The 20,199-nt window shown below is 34.5% G+C and overlaps 1 protein-coding gene across 1 annotated transcript; it reads left to right on the plus strand.

The window, feature by feature from the left end:
* The first annotated feature begins 293 nt into the window (after positions 1-293).
* On the plus strand, positions 294-19,554 carry LOC136040822 (vacuolar-sorting protein SNF8-like). The gene is made up of 5 exons (XM_065725157.1): positions 294-478; positions 10,889-11,036; positions 11,276-11,450; positions 16,374-16,567; positions 19,333-19,554. Exons 1-5 carry the CDS (start codon positions 377-379, stop codon positions 19,461-19,463), a joined length of 750 nt encoding a protein of 249 aa, XP_065581229.1. The 5' UTR covers positions 294-376; the 3' UTR covers positions 19,464-19,554.
* Positions 19,555-20,199: the final 645 nt, after the last annotated feature.

A 20,199-nucleotide genomic window follows, 5' to 3' on the forward strand; every position in this document is an offset into this window, starting at 1 on the left:
TAATAAGATTACTTGAATTGTACAATGATCAGAGAAGGAGAGGATAGACTTAAGAAAGGTACGAACTATCCAAGAAGTCATTTTCATGCAATGAAATGCGGTCTTAAAAGCTTTTAGCTCCGCATTTTTTGGGAATTACTCATTTTCAAGCAGAGTAGATAAAAGACCCCTCACCCCCAAACGGATCACTTCAATCAAATTTCAGGTTTTCTCTATCCTGTACGACTATTAATTGAAATCCAGCATTGTTTTCTATTTTACTACTTATCATGTGAAGACACTTTTAATTCAGTATGACTACAAGAGAGCCATCTAACTTCTATATCTTACATCAAGTGAGAGGAATAAACTATAAATTTGAATCAAGTTCTAGACAATGAGAAGGAAAGCTGGTATTGCTGCAATACAACAGAAAAAAGTTGAAGGAGAAAAATTTAAAGAGAAGGGTGCAGTAATACAGGAGAATCAGTTAGAAAATGTGAGTATCCATGACTATCCTTCATTTCTTAATAAATATTTTAGATGGCGCTGTTTTGGATCTTTGCCTAGACTGTAATGAGTTGGAGGGATTGGGCCAGGGGGCGTAATTTGATATGGGGCAGGGTGGCAACAGTCCCTTCCAGACCTCAGTTTTCTCGTTTTCCAGACCTTGGTTGGCCCTCGCCCCAGCCGGAATTTAGTTTCTCAAAAAAACTTGTTAAATTTAAGATAAGTCTGCATAATTCAAGTATCCAAGGGAACGGGTCAGTTTCTTTTAGTATACATTTACCTTTTTTGTTAATATATGGCTCATTTTTCAGTTTTAACTTCAATTTTCACTTTATTTGATAAAATTGGCTCCACTTTGCCCCCCCCCCTCATTACAGGATTTTGACGAAATCATGCTACTGGAGGGGGCTGGAATTATATGCTTTTAATAGTTCAGTCAAAAGCTTGAATGGGTGTAGAGTGGCTGGGAATGATATGTTCACGAAATTCCCTTAAAATACCGACACATATGCAAAAAAGTGAAATTCCGAAGTATTAAAAAAAAATGACACATTTCTTACAAAATAAGGTTTTCTAAGTTTCTTCCTCTTGTAAAAATTGTACAGGCTTGTCGTCTAAGATTTTCTTTGCAGGCATCGATGGCATAGCTGAAACTTTAAGTGCTTGAAGGGTCCCGCAGAATAAGACTTGATGCCAATAAAGTGCGTTTTTGGCCCTAAAAATCAGAACCTTTTGCGCGAATTTCTGAAGATTTTGTATAGTACATCCTTTGACTGCCGTTTTTTCATTATCCAGGGCTGCCAACAGCGGTACAATTGTACCATTTTGGTAGATTTCACCTCCAAAGGTACATTTTGGTACAATCACAAATTTCCTGGTACATTTTGCAAAATATGGTACAAAAAGATTTGACTGGGCGTCAGGACGCAGCGAGCGGAGGGAATTGTAGTTTTCGTTTGTTTTCTCTTCTAGAGTTTTAAGTTTTCCTTTACACATTTATTTAAGTGCCTGTTATTGGCCTCTTGCGATCATAATATAGCGTGAAGCAGCACACCTATCTGTACGGTAAGTACAAAATAGGTGAGCTGCTATTTGGAAGAGTGACACCAAAATGGTCTCTGTAGGGGAAAGGAGGTCTCCCACATATCTTTGAAAGAAGATGTTTGATAATTTGTTCTCTTTCTTGTAATATAGTTTTCCGATCGTCCACGTGTTGTGCGTAACAAAATTTGTTTCGTCTTGCCCATAGTACAACACGCAAAAAAATAGATATGGTACGATTTTTTGATCAGTGGTACAATTTTAGGGCATTTTGCGGTACTTTTTCTTCTGAAGCGTTGGCAACACTGTAATTATCTAAGAAAATGCAATGCTTGAGTGAAATGGATTTTTTTGGGCTTTTGGCCAAATGACGTTCAATATTGTGACCAAAGTGAGGGTTGCTATGCGGTTCTGATCCTTCTTGAGACCAGCTTTGGTTTTCAATCTTGGATGTTTGTCGTGGTTCGTGAAATTTCTTACTTGAATTTTTTTAATGCTTAAAATTTTTAATTTTGCATGATTTTTCATCTTCCTGGTCTCTTCAGCTGCACTGTTCCTTGTGTGCCCAAACCATGGTTCCTTTCTTGGTTTCATTATAAACATTCGATTTGGTTTTGTTCTAAAGTAACTACCATCAGTGCTGGGAGTTTTGTCTTATAATGGGAGTTGTTCTTATTTATTTTATTGTTTATATATATTTTTTTCTTCGTTGTGTTTTAGTTGTCGTAGGTTTTTTTTGTATGCGATGTCTTAAAAAAGTCTTTAATTGTCGGTTGTAATTTATTTTTTTCGTTGAGAAAGGCTCCCGGATGTGGGGCCGAAATATTCGGAGTATTTTTTTTTTTTTTGTTAAAGTGTAGTTTTTTTTTATATTTTATTTTTGTTCACTGGTTTGTCGAAATTAAACCCTTTTTTCTTTGCTCAATTTTTTGTAAATGGAAAAGCAGTGTGGTCTAAGAAAATATTTACGTATTAAAAATTGGACAAGAAATTCGCATATTAACGCGATGATTATTTAGCGGGCACATTAGACAATTTATTTGCGTCCTATTTAAAAAAATAGCATATTGATTTAGCTTTTTAAAATAGCCTATGACAAGGCCCATATCTTGTCAAGTTCGGTTAAGGGACTGGGATGTATTAAAAATGTCAATAATGACGACATTTAAAAATAGCTGTAAGTGAGAAATCAAATGGTATATTCCATTTTTTTTTTCGTTTTGATTCTATTCTAGCTTGGAAACAAATTAACTACTGAAAAGTGCCACTTCTGGAATCAACCTGCCCCTTGCTATTCTATATATATAGCTGCTCTGCCTAATAAAGGCCTTTTTGTCCAGAACCCAGGCTATACTGCCCAAAACGAAACAAACTGGCCTATATTTTTCAATTTAGATTTAGCCATCTAAATTGGCCTACTTATCTTACCTTCAACTCCAAATTCTTCTGAAACTTTATTCCATTTTTTTTTTCATTACAAGCAACCGCTTCTTATGGTCTTTATCAGCTTTAGAGTTTAGTTTTCAATAATGTATAACTAACGAAATCAGTATTTCAATATCCATTTGATCTTGACCAGCCTATTGATTTGGTACAAATTATTCATTAAAATCACAGGATAAGCTGAGATTCATGAAGTTGAATGATATTTTGGAAAACCCGATAGATTTAACCAAAATTCGCACACAGATACGATATTCGTATATCTGGCCGAATAATCGTATTTGCATGCGAATAATTGCATATGTGGTAACCCAGGGTCCGCAAAATCTTTTTGTGGAGAGATTTTCTTCGCTAGGGAATGTTTTCCTTCAGTTCAAGCTCTAAAATTTCGGAAAAATAAAATCATTTTTGCTAAGGATGTGAAATGTGATTATTTTACATGCATTTTTTTTTTTAAGTAGATTTAGGCAGGAGTTCTAGGCAATTAAAAATATTTTAAGCAGGAGGGCAAAGCTGACAGCCTATGAGGGATGGAAAACAATTGGGACTTGAAACATTTTTTCATTGATTTACCTGGGATTCGTCACCTACAACTAGTAACCTCTTTTAGTAATAATATGAAAAAAACTTCGTTTTCTTAAAGAGTTAAAGAGGCTGCGTCCCAAAGTCGAACCTTAAAACGTACAGGAATTAGAAGAGGCAGTTGGGGGGCTGCCGCCCCCCAAACCCCCAGCTTTTAAAGACTCTTCTGTACAGGTTTTTTGTTTTTTTGCTAACCCCCCGCTCTTGGCTTCGGAAAGGCCCTCTTTTAATTAACAACAAATTGAAATGAATGAATAATGGAATAACTTCGAAAAATGTTAAACACAAGAGGACAGGAGAACCATTGCGCCGAAACTAGTAATTAGTAACAATGAAGTCCCCCCACAAAAAAAACCTGTACAAAAGAGTCTTTAAAAGCTGGGGGTTTGGGGGGCGGCAGCCCCCCAACTGCCTCTTCTAATTCCTGTACGTTTTAAGGTTCGACTTTGGGACGCAGCCTCTTTAACTCTTTAAGAAAACGAAGTTTTTTTCATATTATTTCTGTACGTTTTTCTACAATCCATGGTGGATGTAATTTAATAATTCCTGTACTCCTCGTACAGGAATTAGGAGAGGAACCCCCCCCGCTTTTAAATCATTGTATAAAATAGAAAAAAAATAGATAGAATGACCGAAATGTTTCTTTTGCTCATAAGAAGCTAATATTCTGTTATCTCTCAAATGATAAGCTGTCCAGGTGTTATCAGAATTTTTTTGATGTTGTGAAAAAAAACCGCCCGTAAGGGACTTGAACCCTTGACCCGAGGATTAAAAGTCTCACGCTCTACCAACTGAGCTAATAAATTGCATGTGTGTAAATATAACTTCTCAATAACTTTTAAAAATTTCAAATTAACATGGGCTCTTATGGAGAGAAATCCGTTAATTAAATAGCTAATGCGTGGTTTCTGGAAAACAGGGAAGGAGTTATCGAATCGAGCTGAAATTTCGCGGATAAGCTCCTGGGCCGTAGGGGACCTTAACTTGTGAATTTCAGCCCGATCGGACAACGTTAAAAGGGGGGGGGGTTGGAGGGTCGAAACTTTCGGGGGGTTAAGATTTTCCTACGAAACTTTCCAGGAAAATTACTCGGAGAATTCCGCATCGAATGAATCTTCGTACACCCAGATCCGATGTCGGATGTGACCTGTAGGCGTCTAGGAAAAAAAAGTAAATGAATTTTAAGTGGCTATGCGTGGTTTCTGGAAAACAGGGAAGGAGTTATCGGATCAAGCTGAAATTTTGCGGATAAGCTCCTGGGCCCTAGGGGACCTTAACTTGTGAATTTCAGCCCGATTGGACAATGTTAAAGGGGGGCTGGGGTTGACAGGTCGAAACTTTTGGCCAGATTTTCCCCATGAAGGAAAAGTTGGAGGGGGATGAAATTTTGCAGGTTTCTTAGCTGGAGCTCGGGCTACGAAATGCATCCCTCCCCATCCCTCTGCGACCACTGGAACCGAAGATCGCTTAACATTGTCGTGTGTCGCCTCTTTATAGAGGCACGAGTGTGCCTCCTTGACTTGCTAGAGAAGTGACCGAAAAGTCTGAAGAGCTGAGAAACTCGAAATTTGGTAGACTAATACTTAATGCAATGAGACTCACCAAGAAATGCTAGTTGGAGCCCTTTAAAGTCCAGACGCTAGCAGGCCTCATTCTCTCATAGCTTGAAAATCATTGGAGTTTTAAAAGTTTGAAACCAGCTAAAGCCTCAATAAAAAAAGAACAAAAAAAGAAACAAACGGAAAAGAAAGAAACAAACAAACAAAAACAAAACAGATGTCTAAAATCTTTTAGGGAAAGTCACCTTGACTGTAACTCTGTGTCTAACACAGGTTGGAATCTTCTTATGATTCCTAATCAAACAAGGTACAAGAAGCATAATTTTCTCTAAAAAATTGGCGATAGAGTCGTTTTTATTTGTATCGAATCAGGACTAAGTTAGTTTTGTACCAGGCCAAGAACTACTAACCTTTAGCACTGAATCATGATTTGGTTTATTTTTGCGTCAAGTCAGTCCGTGGCTTAGATGTTGTTAGTTTCTGCAGTCAGATTATGAATCCTCGGATGATTTCAGTTTAAACAAGGTGCAACTTGTTTAATAGCTGTATTAGTTAGGAACTCCCTCTTTAAGATCTGCTGCTTGTATCCCTCTCTGAGGCATATTTTATGAATCTTGCGATCATTCTGAGAGATTTTGGTCAGATGTTTGAATGGTGCGTGCCACTAGCTCCCCTCCCTGACATCCTCTTTTCCCAAAACACATTTTGAAATTTTGAGGCATTCATTTTGTTAATATAAAAATGTATTTAGGGTGGACACAATCCCCCAGAGCCCTTGGGCAAGGATTGTAAGTTATGCCCTGGGCATATAAGGTTTTTATGGAACGGGTGGTTGTGTAAACTTCGGATCAGATGGAGCTCGTTTAATTAAAAGTCGGAAGTTTTAGTGGCCTTTCTAAGAGTCAAAAGTAAATAGAAGGACGTTACCCCCCCCCCCATCCAATCATTCCCCTAAACACATCCGATCGAAATTTTAAGAAAGATATTTTGTTTAGCATTGTTGAAAGGTATTGAAAGGTATTGGGGATGTCATCCTTCCCATAATCCTCTGAAAAAGGGCTATAAGTTAGGCAATTGTTCATTGGTTGCCTAGTATATGCTACTGAAAAAGGTGTTCATGTTTGAACTTTACTTTCCAAGAAGACGAAGGGTATTCAGGTGAGTCTTTCAGAGAATGTTGAGGGGAGTGTTGAACTAAATCAAAACAAGTTATGTGTCTACGAATTGTCAAAATGGTACAAACCAGGAATAACTGAGTTTATTAATTTGGAGAATTCAGGAAATGATAGGGGAGATGACTAAAAAGGCAATATTTGCATGCTATCAATATTACAACAACTGTCACCAGACTACTCCATTTACAGCATTAAGGAGAAACTTCAATTAAATGAAAAGACATTATGTGTATGTTCATTATCAAAATAGCGTATCTCAAGAATAGATTTGAATATTAAATTGAAGCTTTCAGAGAATTCTTAGTCCCACCCATATCGGAATTTTTTTCAGTATTTTAGCTCTATATAAAAGGTGCATAATACCTATTTTCTCCTAAAAGGCTGGTGATCTGAGGGGTGGTGGTAACATAGGAGCAGCCACGGGCTAATATTGTATCTTTAATGATATAGATTGGAAATTATTTAGTGACGACGCAATCTCAGCAATAATGGCTAGTAGCATTAAGGTGAAACTTTCAGGACTTGATGAGAGGGATATTCAGGTGGCCAAAAGGTAATAAGTTATTACTACTGCTGCTAGTAGTACTACCGCTATTCTATCTATTACTAGTAATATCAATACTACTGCTGTGACTACTATTACAAGTATGCCTAAGGGCATTAAAATAATTTTCTCAAGAAATTTTGAGGGGGAAAATGAACTGAATCAGAACACGCACTCTGTATGCAGGTTGTCAAAAGGGTGTAGCAGTAATATCTTAGGAACAGTTTCGTGTGTGTAGTTGAAACTAAAAGAGCTTATTGTGAGGGATGTTGAACTAACCAAAAGAAAAAATTTGCATCCTAATGCTGCTGCTTTTACTAATGCTACTGCTACTATTATTACTACCTCTTTTACTACTACTGCCACATAAGTTTAGGCTACTACAATTTATTCTACAGCTACTACTACTACTGCTATTAAAACTAAGGATGTTAAGGCGATAAATTTGGGATATATATGGAACTAAATCAAAACACACTATGGCTACGCAAGTTGTCAAGCGGCTGCATCAGAAATTCTTCAGGAAAAGTTAATGGTATGCTTTAAGCAAAACTCGGCGTGTGTTCAAGGGGATGTTGAAAAAACCAAAGGTGCTATTTGCATACCGCTACTAATGCTGCTACAACTATTGCTACTGCGCAAGTTAAGGGTATAAAAAGTGAAGCTTTTAAGGGATATTTATGCGTATATTGAACTAACTAAAAAAAAACTATGAGCATATGGACTTTCAAAAAGATGATACAGCAATATCTGAAGAATAACTTACATTATCGATTTAGATCTTTAAGGGTAATTTGTGGGGTCGTTGCGATGAAACATTTAGGGAACGTTTAGGAGTTTCAGTTAAAGGAAAAGCTTTATGCGTGCAAGTTATAAAAAGGGCATACCGGCAATATCATAGGTAGCACCACTCTATAATAGCTAGAAGTATCATTAAAACTTTTAAAGGGAGTAATTCAATTTAAAATTAATATTTCTTGTGCCCTTTTTGAGAGTAAGAAGACATTGTAGGGCAAGCAGCCCTCCTCTCAAGCCCCTTCATTTTCCAAACTCATCCAGTCAAAATTTGACCGCCATTTTATTCAGCATAGTAGAATGATCTAGCAACTATGTCTTTAGGGCTATGAGGCATGTCAGCCCCCCCCCGCCCAATTATTAAACTGGTCCATTAAGCTTTAAAACTAAATGCTACTTTAAAATTAATAAAAAAGCATTGTGCTTATGGTTGCCAATAAGACAACTCAGCAATATATCAAGAACGATTGGAGGTAATAAGTTGAAACTTTTGGATAATGCTATTACTACTTCGGCTCTTACAATTTAAATAAATAAAAAGAGTGTAAGTGTATCCAGATTGTCAAAGAGCATAGAAAAAATCTTTTGGGAGCGGTATTAAGTTTTATTTCTCAGGTTAACTTCAGAAGCTATAAAATTAAACTAAAATTAAACAATAAATAAATGAAACTCAAAACGAACAGAAATTACAATAAATATTTAAATCAAAATCAAAACGAGCCAAAATTAACGTGAGTAGGGCTGATAATTCCCGTGTCTTCTCAAGACCAGAACACAATTTGCGCTTTACTGAAAACAAAGTACGTGTGATATGTGTTCACTTTTCCTTCTTTCATAACTAAAAATTTTCAAAACCTTTAATGAATAAATATCTGTATATATCAATTAAACTGACAATCTACGGTTATTTGTTTTGTTGTTGTTGTCTTTTTTCAGTAAAGCACAAATTGTGCTCTGGTCTTGAGAAGTTGTGGGGATTATCAGCCCTATTCATGTTAATTTGTGCTCCTTTTGAGTTTGACTTGGCTATTTATTGTAATTTCTGTTCGTTTTGAGTTGCATTTGCTTATTGATAGTAACTTATGATAGTTTTATGCTTGGAGGATTAATTGACCTTATCCGTGTTCATTCTTGGATTAATGAAGCTCTTTACTTTTCTTTGAAAAACTTGTTTTGTGAAAAAAGTTTTTTTAGATTAATCTTTCAAAACGGTAATGTATAATAGAAAACATGAATAGCACTTGTTCAATAGATGCTTTTAAAATCTATATTTTTAATTGAACCAAGAATATTTTCAAGTTCTTATTGTTCCACTGCATGTTATATTGATTCCATTGACTAAAGTAAATGAAATTGACTAGAATTTTGAAAATAAGCTATTAGCACTAGAAATGAGACTGTCAAAATTCACTTAAAATGAGAAATTAGATTCACTTAAAACATGAAAAATCAATGGTCCCTGACAATGGTCCCTCTTTTTTAACTGTTCCCATTTGCAGTGGAGTAAGTAGCGACCAACTGTGAGTGGGTTTTAAAAAATGATTCAGCACCTACAGATCAATGTCTCCTGACATAATTTGGATGTACTATATAACGAAATGGAGCTATACTATTCAGCCAAACATTGGGATTAGGTCGTTTCTTTTTTCTCGTTTACTGTCCCAGTGACCCTTTAAGTTTAAATACTAATTTGTACTCTCCTGCAAAATTAAGAATACAGTAAAGACGCCCTTTGGTTTTATGCACGAAGTTAGCTTCTAAATATTCATTTGAGATATAAATCGGTGAATTAACAAAATAACATTCACGTCTTTTATCCATTATTATGTGTAATTAAAAAAAAAACATTTTTAATCCATTATTATGTGTATTTTTTTCCTGCACAATTGCCTATTTTATCCTAACTAACCAAAATGTCTGAAAAGTGGTATTTTGGACTAGAACAGGATCAATATGAAATTGGCGAATCGGCAAAAACTGGTGATTTGCCTGTTTTTTTTTCAAGATAAAATAGAAAAATATAAGGAAAAACTTACGCTTTCCCTGAACTCTAATTTCTTATTTCTAATTCTTCTGCTGCTAGCAGAATGTTCGTCTGATTGATAAATTGAACTATTTCCCCTTTGTATATTACAAACATATCTCCTTAATATACAGCATATCCTCTAAATATAGAGCAATTATTTGCTTAAAATATAGCTCTTTAACTGACAGTTGGCCTTCAGAGGCAAAAATTCTCTACATGAAATAATGCGACATAAACAGCATACGTGTAGGCATGCTATTCTTGACATAGAAGCTAGTACTTCCGTAGTGTTCGAATTACATGACGAAACAGAGAAATAGTCATCTCAAGAAATTTTGAACGTTTTATTAGTTAAAAATGTTTCGGAAAGGTTCTTATAATGTTTCGGTCGTTCTTATAATTGGAAATGCTGTTTTTGTTATTTTACTAGTAATAACTAGGAAACAAAGATTGCGTACTTAAAACGAATTTTCGAGTGTGGCTATATTTTGTCACATATTAGCACGTATTTGCATCTAAAATTTAAAAAATAAAGGATTCTTTCTTTCGTTTTTTTTTCATAATTTTGGGATGATTATTATTGTATGAAATACATTCCAAGGGTTTTTCCTCTTCTTTAGTTCCTCGCAAACTTTCAAGATATAACTGTAGGTTAACTTTACCTTGAACATGCTTTGCTTAAAGCCTATGCTGTTTCAGGGGCTTTTCTAATTTCAAGGGCCTTTTCGTACGAATAAAACAACCAAAATTCCCCCTTGGAAGGCAAAAGGTGATTTTCAAACTCTTAAGGATTCCATCTTTGTTTCCCAGGATGAATTTTGTTTTCGTTATCTGACGTGGTCTTGGCTCAGTGAGCCACCCGACGGCAAGCATTCATTATACTCTACTGCTTACAGGGTGTAACCAGCATTAGTATGAAACACTGTATTTGCATTAAAGCTTGCATACCTTACCTCCTTCTAACTCATTGTTTCCCAGTTGATGGTGAGATTCGGTTGAAAATATATAATTTCAATTTACTCTAGTACGACCAACAAAAATATGACTTGTTACTATGTCAATGTCTGGTTAGGCCTCCGGGCTTTTATATGGTATCTGGTAGAATTAAACCTAGTATTTAGACCTAGTGAAAAAATTTCTGAGTACAAGTTTGTTCATAAGATGCGTTAATCATCTCTGAAGGAAATGTTGCATCAAGGTAATGCAGGAAAATAATTATATCAAATATTTGTAGATGACGAAAAGGCTTGAAGTTTTTAAGAAAAACCTTGAGACCTTTGCTGCTAAGCATAAAGAAGAAATCAAGAAAAATCCTCACTTTCGAAAACAATTCCAAGAAATGTGTGCATCCATTGGTGTTGATCCGTTAGCATCATCAAAAGGTAATATTACATCATCTAATCCACTAAAATTTTTCTTCATTGTCTTTTTTTATTAACAGTATTTACAATAATTATTTGCAGTCACTCTCCATTTACATCAAAATACTATTATTTCGCCTACCATAATAGCTCATTTATACTTTGTTTTAGCTCCTTTTGATCTCTAGTAGTTTGTACCCAAGCCAGACTTATCTACTAACAATTTTTATTGTGTTTACTACACGTACCCTATCTTTCAGGCTTCTGGTCAGAGATGCTTGGGGTTGGTGATTTTTATTATGAAATTGCTGTTCAAGCTGTTGAAGTGTGTATCGCGACACAGCAAAGAAATGGTGGCCTTGTAGAACTTGATGAGCTGAGAAAAAGGCTAGTCGGAGCTAGAGGTCGGGCAGTTCATCATCAAGAAATATCTAAGTATGTTTAGTTTTAAGTGGAAGCGCTAGATGTAATCTTGGGTTGTACACTCTGGAATGGAAACCTTAAAGCCAATGAAACGGTCCGGTCACCCATATTCTGTGAATATTGTGTTAACTTTTCGCTGTTATCCTTTGATACTGCGTAGAAATGTAAGGACATGTCCTAATTAAGAACAATTGTGTTGTTGCATCAACGAAATTCTTCCTCTGCTATTAGAACTATGAAGTTTTTTTATTATATCATTTAAAATAGTTTTTTTTTTTGGGGGGGGGGGGGGGGTTCAAAATCACTTTTTAATACATCTTATGAATTATTTTCATCAAGGATAAATTATGTTGCCATTATTTATTCCTTAAATGCATTTTTCAACCAACAAATAAGAGATAAATTTTATTTTCTCTATATTTCAATGTAGTCTCCTGCAGAAGTGTCATCTATAACTCTCATAAATATGCACTAATCCTGTGAAGTAAATACTATTTTATTGCGGAGAAAAGGATGAAATTTATCTTGAAATTTATTACTGAGGAGCAAAGATATGCTAAAGAGAATACATATGTTTTAGAAAACCGACATACAAAAAATAATTTGCTTGGTTTTTGTTAACTTTGTTAGTTTTGTCAACTAGTTTGTTTTATCTGAATGTTTAACTTTTGCCTATAAATACTGTTGCCCTCTTCACCAAAGCACTGGCTAAAATGAGAATAAGTGATGTAGGCTATTCGAAATCATATAAAACTATGTTAAAGATCTGATACCTACCAGCATCTATTAACCAAAAATCTAAAAATCCGTGCTAACACTAAATAGTGGCTCTATTCTTTGTAAAGTACACAAAGAACTCAGACCATGGCTCATCAGTAAAATATGTCTATGACTGATTGACTCATGAACATTATTCGTTATACACATTTTCGCTATTATGAAATGTACTGTCGGCACTTTAAGCTTAGAATTTTCAGTCATACCTAACCTTAAGTTTATAGTAAATAAATCATAAAGTTGGCTTTGAAGATTCTTAGAAAAATTTATTTTTCTAATTACGTTACATACCCTTTTTCGCACTCATTGTTATATAGGAATTGCCGTGTTCAGAACTAGAATCAGAGTCTAATTTCAGCTTTGACCTAGCTCGGGCGTCAACTTCAGTATCTTGTGGTAAGAAGTGGTTGAACTAAGTTGAGGCAAGAAGCGTTTCCCAAAAAGAAATTGTTAAGTGCCCACGCCTCTCTCGCAGTGTTTTATGCACTAGGTTCTCCAGTGTTTGGAGATAATCTATGACTCTACCTCTGGTAATGCTTGCTGCTGCACTTCTCTGAATAGCTTCAATTTCGTCTGATAAGCAACTGGTATTCTGGAGGAATGGTGCCCCAAATAGGCGCAGTTTATTCGAGTTGCGGCCTTACACAAGTTAGATTGGTAGTTTTTGCACTGTCGCTGTCGCACAAAAATCAGCGCATTGCTGCAAGAGTTTGGATTGCCGGCTTTTACTAGCTTCTAAACATCCTCGGTAACCGTAAAACCAGGCGGAAGCACAGCTCCAAGCCAATCTAGAATTGGAATGAACTCTCCCGTTAGGGGACAAAACGTGATATCACGGTCGAGAGTCAATTTATATTCCAAGTAAAGAGCGATATGGGCAATGAAAGTGAAATTTTCAAGAAATTTTGAGCAGAGAAGATGAACTGAATCAGAACAGCCCTTCTGTAAGCAGGTTGTCAAAAGAATGTAACAGCAATATCATAGGAACAGTTTGATGCGTGAAGTTGAAGAGAATACATTTGCATCCTAATGCTCTTGATTCTACTCATACTACTCCTGCTGTTACTATCATTACTGCTTCTATTGCTACTTCTGCTACTAAAGCGTTGGCTATTACAATTGATTCTACAGCTACTACTACGATTGCAGCTATTAAAACAAAGGATATTAAGGCGAAAAATTTGGGATATATAAGAAGCTGCATACAACTAAGTCGAAACGCATTATGCCCACACACGTTGTCAAGCGGACACATAAAAAAGGCTTTGGGAATGATTGATGGTATGTATTAAGCTGAAAATTCCAGCGTGTGTTGAAGGGGATGTTGAAGAAACCAAAGGTGTTATGTGCATACGGCTACTAATACTGCTACAACTATTGCTACTGCGCAAGCTAAGGGTATCAAGATGAAGCTTTTGAGGAATATTTAAGCGGATGTTGAACTAAGTCAAAAGAAACTATGAGCATATGGACTTTCAAGAAGATGACAAATGAATATTTGAAGAGCAACTAGTATTATTAAGTTAGACATTTGAGGGTAAGTTGTTGGGGATTTTGAACTAGCTAGAAGACACCATATGTATACTTTTAATACTTCCACTACAGTTATAGTAACTAATGACATTAAAGGTGTTAAGATTAAACTTTTAGGAAACGTTTAGGAGTTTTAATTCAAGGAATTAAAGTATGCATGTAGGTTTTCAAAAGCGCCTATTTGCAATATCTGAGGCAGTACCACCCTATAACAGCTAGAAATGTCTAAACTTTAAAAGATCTAATTCAATTTAAGATTAAACGTTCTGGTGCTCTTTTTAAGAGTAACAAGAGATTGGAAAGGAAGCAGCCCTTCTCTTAAGTCCATCCATTTTCCAAACGCATCCAGTCGAAATTTCGAGACAGCCATTTTGTTCAGCATAGTAGAGCGGTCCAGCAACTATGTCCTTAGGAATATTAGGCAGGTCAACCTCCCACAATTATGAAACTGGCTCATTATGCTTTAAAACTAAATGTTGTTTTAAAATAAATCAAAAGGCATTATGTTTATGGTTGCCAATAAGACACCTCAGCAATATATCGAAAACGACTGGGGTATTTTTTGGGATATTACTATTACTAATTCTGATGTTACAATTTAAATAAATAAAAAGAGTGTAAGTGTATCCAGGTTGTGAAAGAGCATAGGAAGAATCTCTTGGGAATTATATCAAGTTTTATTTTTCAGGTCAACTTCAGAAGTTATAAAATTAAAATAAAAATACAGTTCGTCTCAGGATGAAGATGTGTTTAAGAGTTTCTCCAACATTCAAATAGCAACCAATATTATGGATTCTTATTGAAAAAACTTTAAAGATATACAGTATTATTTTTTCCATAAAAATGCTATGTCATTAAAAAACGAACAGAAATTAATTTAAAAACCTTTTCCACAAAACAAGTTTTTCAAAGAAAGTAGAGACCCGTTAAGTCAAGAATGAGCAAAAATAAAGTCAATTAATCTTCAAAGCGTAAAACTACCGCAAATCACTATCAATAAATAAATGAAACCCAAAACGAGCAAAAATCACAATAAATAGCCGAGTAAAACTCAAAACGAGCAAAAATCAACACGAGTAGGGCTGATAACGTTCATGCCTTTTCAAGACCAGAACACAATTTGCGCTTTACTGAAAATAAAATGCGTTCGAAATTTTTTGACCTTTCATAGGTTTTGAATGGTCTCATAATCACTCAATTTAGTAGAATATGTGGGGACCCGAAAGTTCCATTGTCTTAAGGGCTCCATTTCAGAGTTTATGTATTTAATGCATATTCAAAATAAGGGTTCAATTTCAGAGTTCATGTACCTAATGCATATACAAAATATGTCCAATATATATATAATTTGAATTCTTTTTATACCAGGAGAAATGATATTGCCATTATTCATTCCTTAGATGTAAAAATGTAGTGTTAGGTTTTATTTTCTTATTCATGATATCATTTGCTCATTTAGTTTTGAAAACTTATTTAAGATAACTTCTGCTCGTTTTGAGTTTTACTTTGGCTCTCGTATTTCTTGTGGATAAACTGTTCTTTTTTCTAATTTAGTTACTGGGAACTCACGAATTTAAGAAAAACTTAGAAATCTAGTTTAAAAATCCAGGTTATTGGTATTCATGTTTCCACATGTTTTTCTTATCACTCTCGTATTAAGGCTGATCCCTCGACTTTTGAACGCATATAGGACTTTCCAGACTATATTAATTCCTCTGCATTTGATTCCATACTCATAAATTATGAATTTTTTTGTTTACTTGCCAAATTGATTAACTGCACAAGACAATCAATGAAGAAAACTAAGAAATAAAATACTAATCGTTTTAATCTTAATATAGGCTGTCTTCTGTCGAAAAGAATGTCCGATATTTTTTGTGTTTTATTATGTGTCTGAGTGTTGGAAATTTGGTTATTTACACCTTCGTTTGATCAAAAATGTGTTGAGTATAAAATTTATTCTAGCTGGTTCTATGTTAGCATAGTTAGTCGAGTTAACTTAAAAAATGTCATTTTGTATGAAAATTAACCTTGTGTGAATATTCAAAACACAGAGTTGATTAAATTATTATTTTTAATAAATTATATTAAATTATTTATTATTATAAATTTAATCGCTTTGGCTTGTGATCAGCTCAATACGAAGGAATTTGTTTAATAATAGCCAATGAGGCTATCGGGCGACAGACATAAAGAAAACGTAGCATATACTCTTTTTAGGTCTAGAGAACAAATGCTTTGCTCCCTTCCCCAGACAAAAAGTTATAAGTCCTCCTCTACTTCCCCTCAAAAATTCTGAAAATTTAAATTGATCCCCAAATCGTGAGACAAAACAGTACACAAACCATGTGTAAGCATTTGCTACTTTTTAATGAAGCCTGTTGAATGTACGCAGTCTCTTTGACGAGAGATGCTCGCTTGCCTTTAAGCTTCAGGCATAACAAAAGAAAAGAACGTATCTAAACCAACTGATTATGATTGTAACACTACTTAAAAAATTGCATTACGTGATGTTTTAACGTTTGTGACTGGCTAGGGGTTACAGACACTTATAAGTATCTAAGTTGAGAAGTAGAAAAATGTTCTAATGCATTCCTGGATTAATTAGGAAGTCTTTTTTTCCAGCGATGATATTCTCCGAGCAATAAAAAAGATGAACGTACTTCGATCAGGATTTTCAGTTATTCCGCTAGATGGTCAAAGGGGACGATACTTGGTTAGGTCAATTCCTGGAGAATTAAGCCTTGACCACACTGTCGTTTTGCAGCAAGCCAAAAACTCGGGATTTTCATCAGTAAATGGCCTTGTCACTGAATTAGGTAATATTCATCATTTATTCTTTTAGTGTAGCCGCAAAGAATATAAGATTAACCAACCAGGTTAGATCTGCAAACCAATATTAGAATATTTGAAGCTACAGTGATGACAGTGGTCAAATATGGTCCTACGGATTGTATTGGGTACCTGGCTGACTGACCATATTTCAAACAGTAGGCTGTACAAAAAGTCTGGTTCAATCCCGCTTTCTAGGGCAATAATGAGAGAAAGGTTGAGATGGCTAGGGCACGTTCTACGGATGAAGGATGACATATTACCTAAGATTGTCCTGTTTGGCGAACCGACTAGGGCTAATTGGAAAGCAGGTCGTCTGTCGGGTTGGAGGATGTCATAAAGAAAGATTTAAGGGAAATCAAAGATTTACAATCTTTTGTAAATAGTAATTCCTTTTTGCTATAAAATTCAGCTTAAAATGGTTGATAACAACCAATTCAGTCCTTTTTGGGCTTATAGAGCCTGAGAGGGACTAAAAAAAAAAAGATAAAAAAAAGGGTGATTGTGGAAAATAGGTCTATGGCTAGCAGAAAAGACAAGTAAAGGGTGAAACAAAATGAAAAACAAAATGAATATTGACAAAGACAAGGCAGAAAGAAAGAATTTTTAACGTTTTGCTGCTACGAAACAAAATGTCTTCAGCACGGATGAAACAAGATAACAAAACAAGAAGAGAATTTAAAAACTAGAAAACTAAAAATGGCTAAATCCAAAATAAATAAATAAAAACAAAAATATATATTCGCTACTCCTGATAAAAAAGAAACAGGTAGTACAAAAAATCCAATTTGCTACTTCTTTTACATCCATCAAAAGTAACTGAAGTTAAAATAAAGTAAAAATAAAAAGATTTTTTAACTTTTGTTGTTGAGTTTAAATGATGCATTTCGATAGTTTGGATTATTGTCTAATCTCTAATAATTGATTCATTCGTTTTTATGCTATCATCAATTGAATCAGTGATGGGATTTCCAGTGTCGAAATCCCTATTTTGGCTAAAAGCACTTACAAAATATCAAACTCCAGTTCTATAAAAAAAAAAGTACAACAAATTAGCAAGGATAGAATTGGAAATTCCAAAAACAATAAGAAAGGCAAAGATTTATGTGTAATCTCTTAACTTTAGAATAACTTATATCCAAATTAGTTTTTGTCCCAAATATATGGTAATCAAAAATAAACAAAAATAGTAGCGATGTATAATGAAATTTCTAGGTGTGCTAAATATTCCTTGTTCTTGAGCAGAATTATAGATGATATTTTGTGTATTTGCTAGCCTGGTGTGGAACTCTAGATCTATTTCTTAAACAGTAAATATTTTCGACAGAAAATTTAAATTTACTCTTGAGTTGGAAGAAGAGAATGGAAAATTGTTTTCTTTTCTTAATTTACATAGAACCAAACAATAATGATAAATACATGAATTTCCATTCATGTCATTCAATAAGAGTATAAAAGAAAGAGAAATAGTTTTAATATCTTTGCTAAACAGATTTCTTAGAATTTTATTTGTCAGAGTATGTTAATTCTGAACTGCTTTATTTATTGGACATTTGCTTTAATCACATGCAATTTGTAAGGCACATTGTAGATGAGGTGTTACATAGGTGAACCGTGTAAATTAAGCATAGTGCCAATTAACAATATTTCGATTTATTGAGAATGAAGAACTTGCAATCATTAATTAAAATTGAATAAGAGTATAAAAGAAAGAGAAATAGTTTTAATATCTTTGCTAAACAGATTTCTTAGAATTTTATTTGTCAGAGTATGTTAATTCTGAACTGCTTTATTTATTGGACATTTGCTTTAATCACATGCAATTTGTAAGGCACATTGTAGATGAGGTGTTACATAGGTGAACCGTGTAAATTAAGCATAGTGCCAATTAACAATATTTCGATTTATTGAGAATGAAGAACTTGCAATCATTAATTAAAATTGATTGTAACTTATGTATATTTATCATGGATAATAAAATTTTAATTGTAAACAATTAATAATTATCCAATTTTATATTATTCCTTAATATTGTGATTTTTCAAAATTGAAGCCCTGGGGAATAAAAATATTAGCCTGGGTCTAGTTTGCACTTATACCCTTATTCATAATGTTATAAATTATGTTCATCAATTATTAAAAAGGATCAGGATGGTATTATACAAAGTCTCACGTTCCTGTGCTCTGATGAGAAAAAGTAAAACCTGACAAGTAAAAAACAGTATCAGAAATTTTTATTTTGGCTTAAAAAATCTTGGTCTGAAAAAATAAGTTTTTTTTAGCTTTTCAACCTTAGTATTATTAAATTAGGGACACAGTTTCCCTTTTTTTATGAGTACTCTCTTTTAGAAATGACAGTAGTGCAATTGTTCTTGGTGAAAAGCATGATTGAATGTATGTTGAATTTATTTGAAAGAGAAATTAGTGTTTATTTCTGACTTCATCTATTAGAGCTTCTTAGACAAGTTTTAGGTTTTCTAAGCGCAAAGTGCTCCGTCACGAGTCCAGATACAAAGTTTTCCACTGCATTTTTCCGTTAGGCCAAGAGTTACGTTCAGTCCAGTTTTAATGCGCAAAGGATGTTGATAATTGCGGACGGTTCAGTTGCCAGATCTTTTACAGACACAGGTAGCAAACCTTTCGTCCAGCCTTGTGAAGCCCGGGGTCAAATCCTGGACCCTGTGTTGCCAAGGAGAGATCAAATGCTATGTTAACACAGAATATGCTAAAGATTACTATTGTATAATTTCAGGTTGGAATCCAGTGCGAGCTGAAAAGGTTTTGAATGAGCTTTTAAGAGATGGTGTTGCTTGGATCGATACTCAGGGTGGTGATACAAAATTCTGGTTCCCTGTCATATTTATTAACAGCAAATTAGAGTAGACACAATTACTTTTTTCAATTTTCATAATCCTTGTTGTTAATTCTGCTTTATCCTTTTTCTAAAGGAATAAAATAAGAATTTATAATGTAAGCCCAGTGTTAGACTTAATTTATATTTTGGTATAAGTAGGTGCTCTTAAAACCATTCTGAGTTTAGTTTAGCCTCTTATGATTATCGTAAGTAAATATTTGCACAAGTATTAATCTAATTTTTTTTGTATAAAAGTGCTTCTAGAAGATAGTCTTGATTATAAAATAATTGTAAATTCGTTAAGTAAAGGTAATCTAAAGCATTTTTCAAGAAGAAGAGACCATACACATGATATACTAAGTCGAGTGATGGACTATAGGAGAGACACAGAAAAGATTGCGCCTTTTTTGGCGTCCCGAATTGATATAGGCCAATTTCTTAGAACTGCTCGTCTTCATAATCCTTCCATAGCCCTGTCGATATCCAACTTCAAAGCTGATCCTGAAATGCTTAAATGTGATTTTCCAAATATGCTTTCGAACGAATCATTTCCAGGCCCTTCTTGGGCCCCAGTCGGCCCAATACATTTGTTTCTTTTACGTTAAAATTCCGTTGGTGCAGGGACTAACGGCTGTAAATTTCAAATTGATTAATGACACAAGAATTTAGTATATTTCCGTGCCCTCTAACACCCTTTCCGCTCCCAACAATAATTTGGGGTATCTTTATCCCAACATTGACACTTGAAAGTTTTAAGCCAATCGG

Source organism: Artemia franciscana, chromosome 21, assembly GCF_032884065.1.
Source record: "Artemia franciscana chromosome 21, ASM3288406v1, whole genome shotgun sequence".
In the NCBI taxonomy this organism is placed as follows: Eukaryota; Metazoa; Arthropoda; class Branchiopoda; order Anostraca; family Artemiidae; genus Artemia; species Artemia franciscana.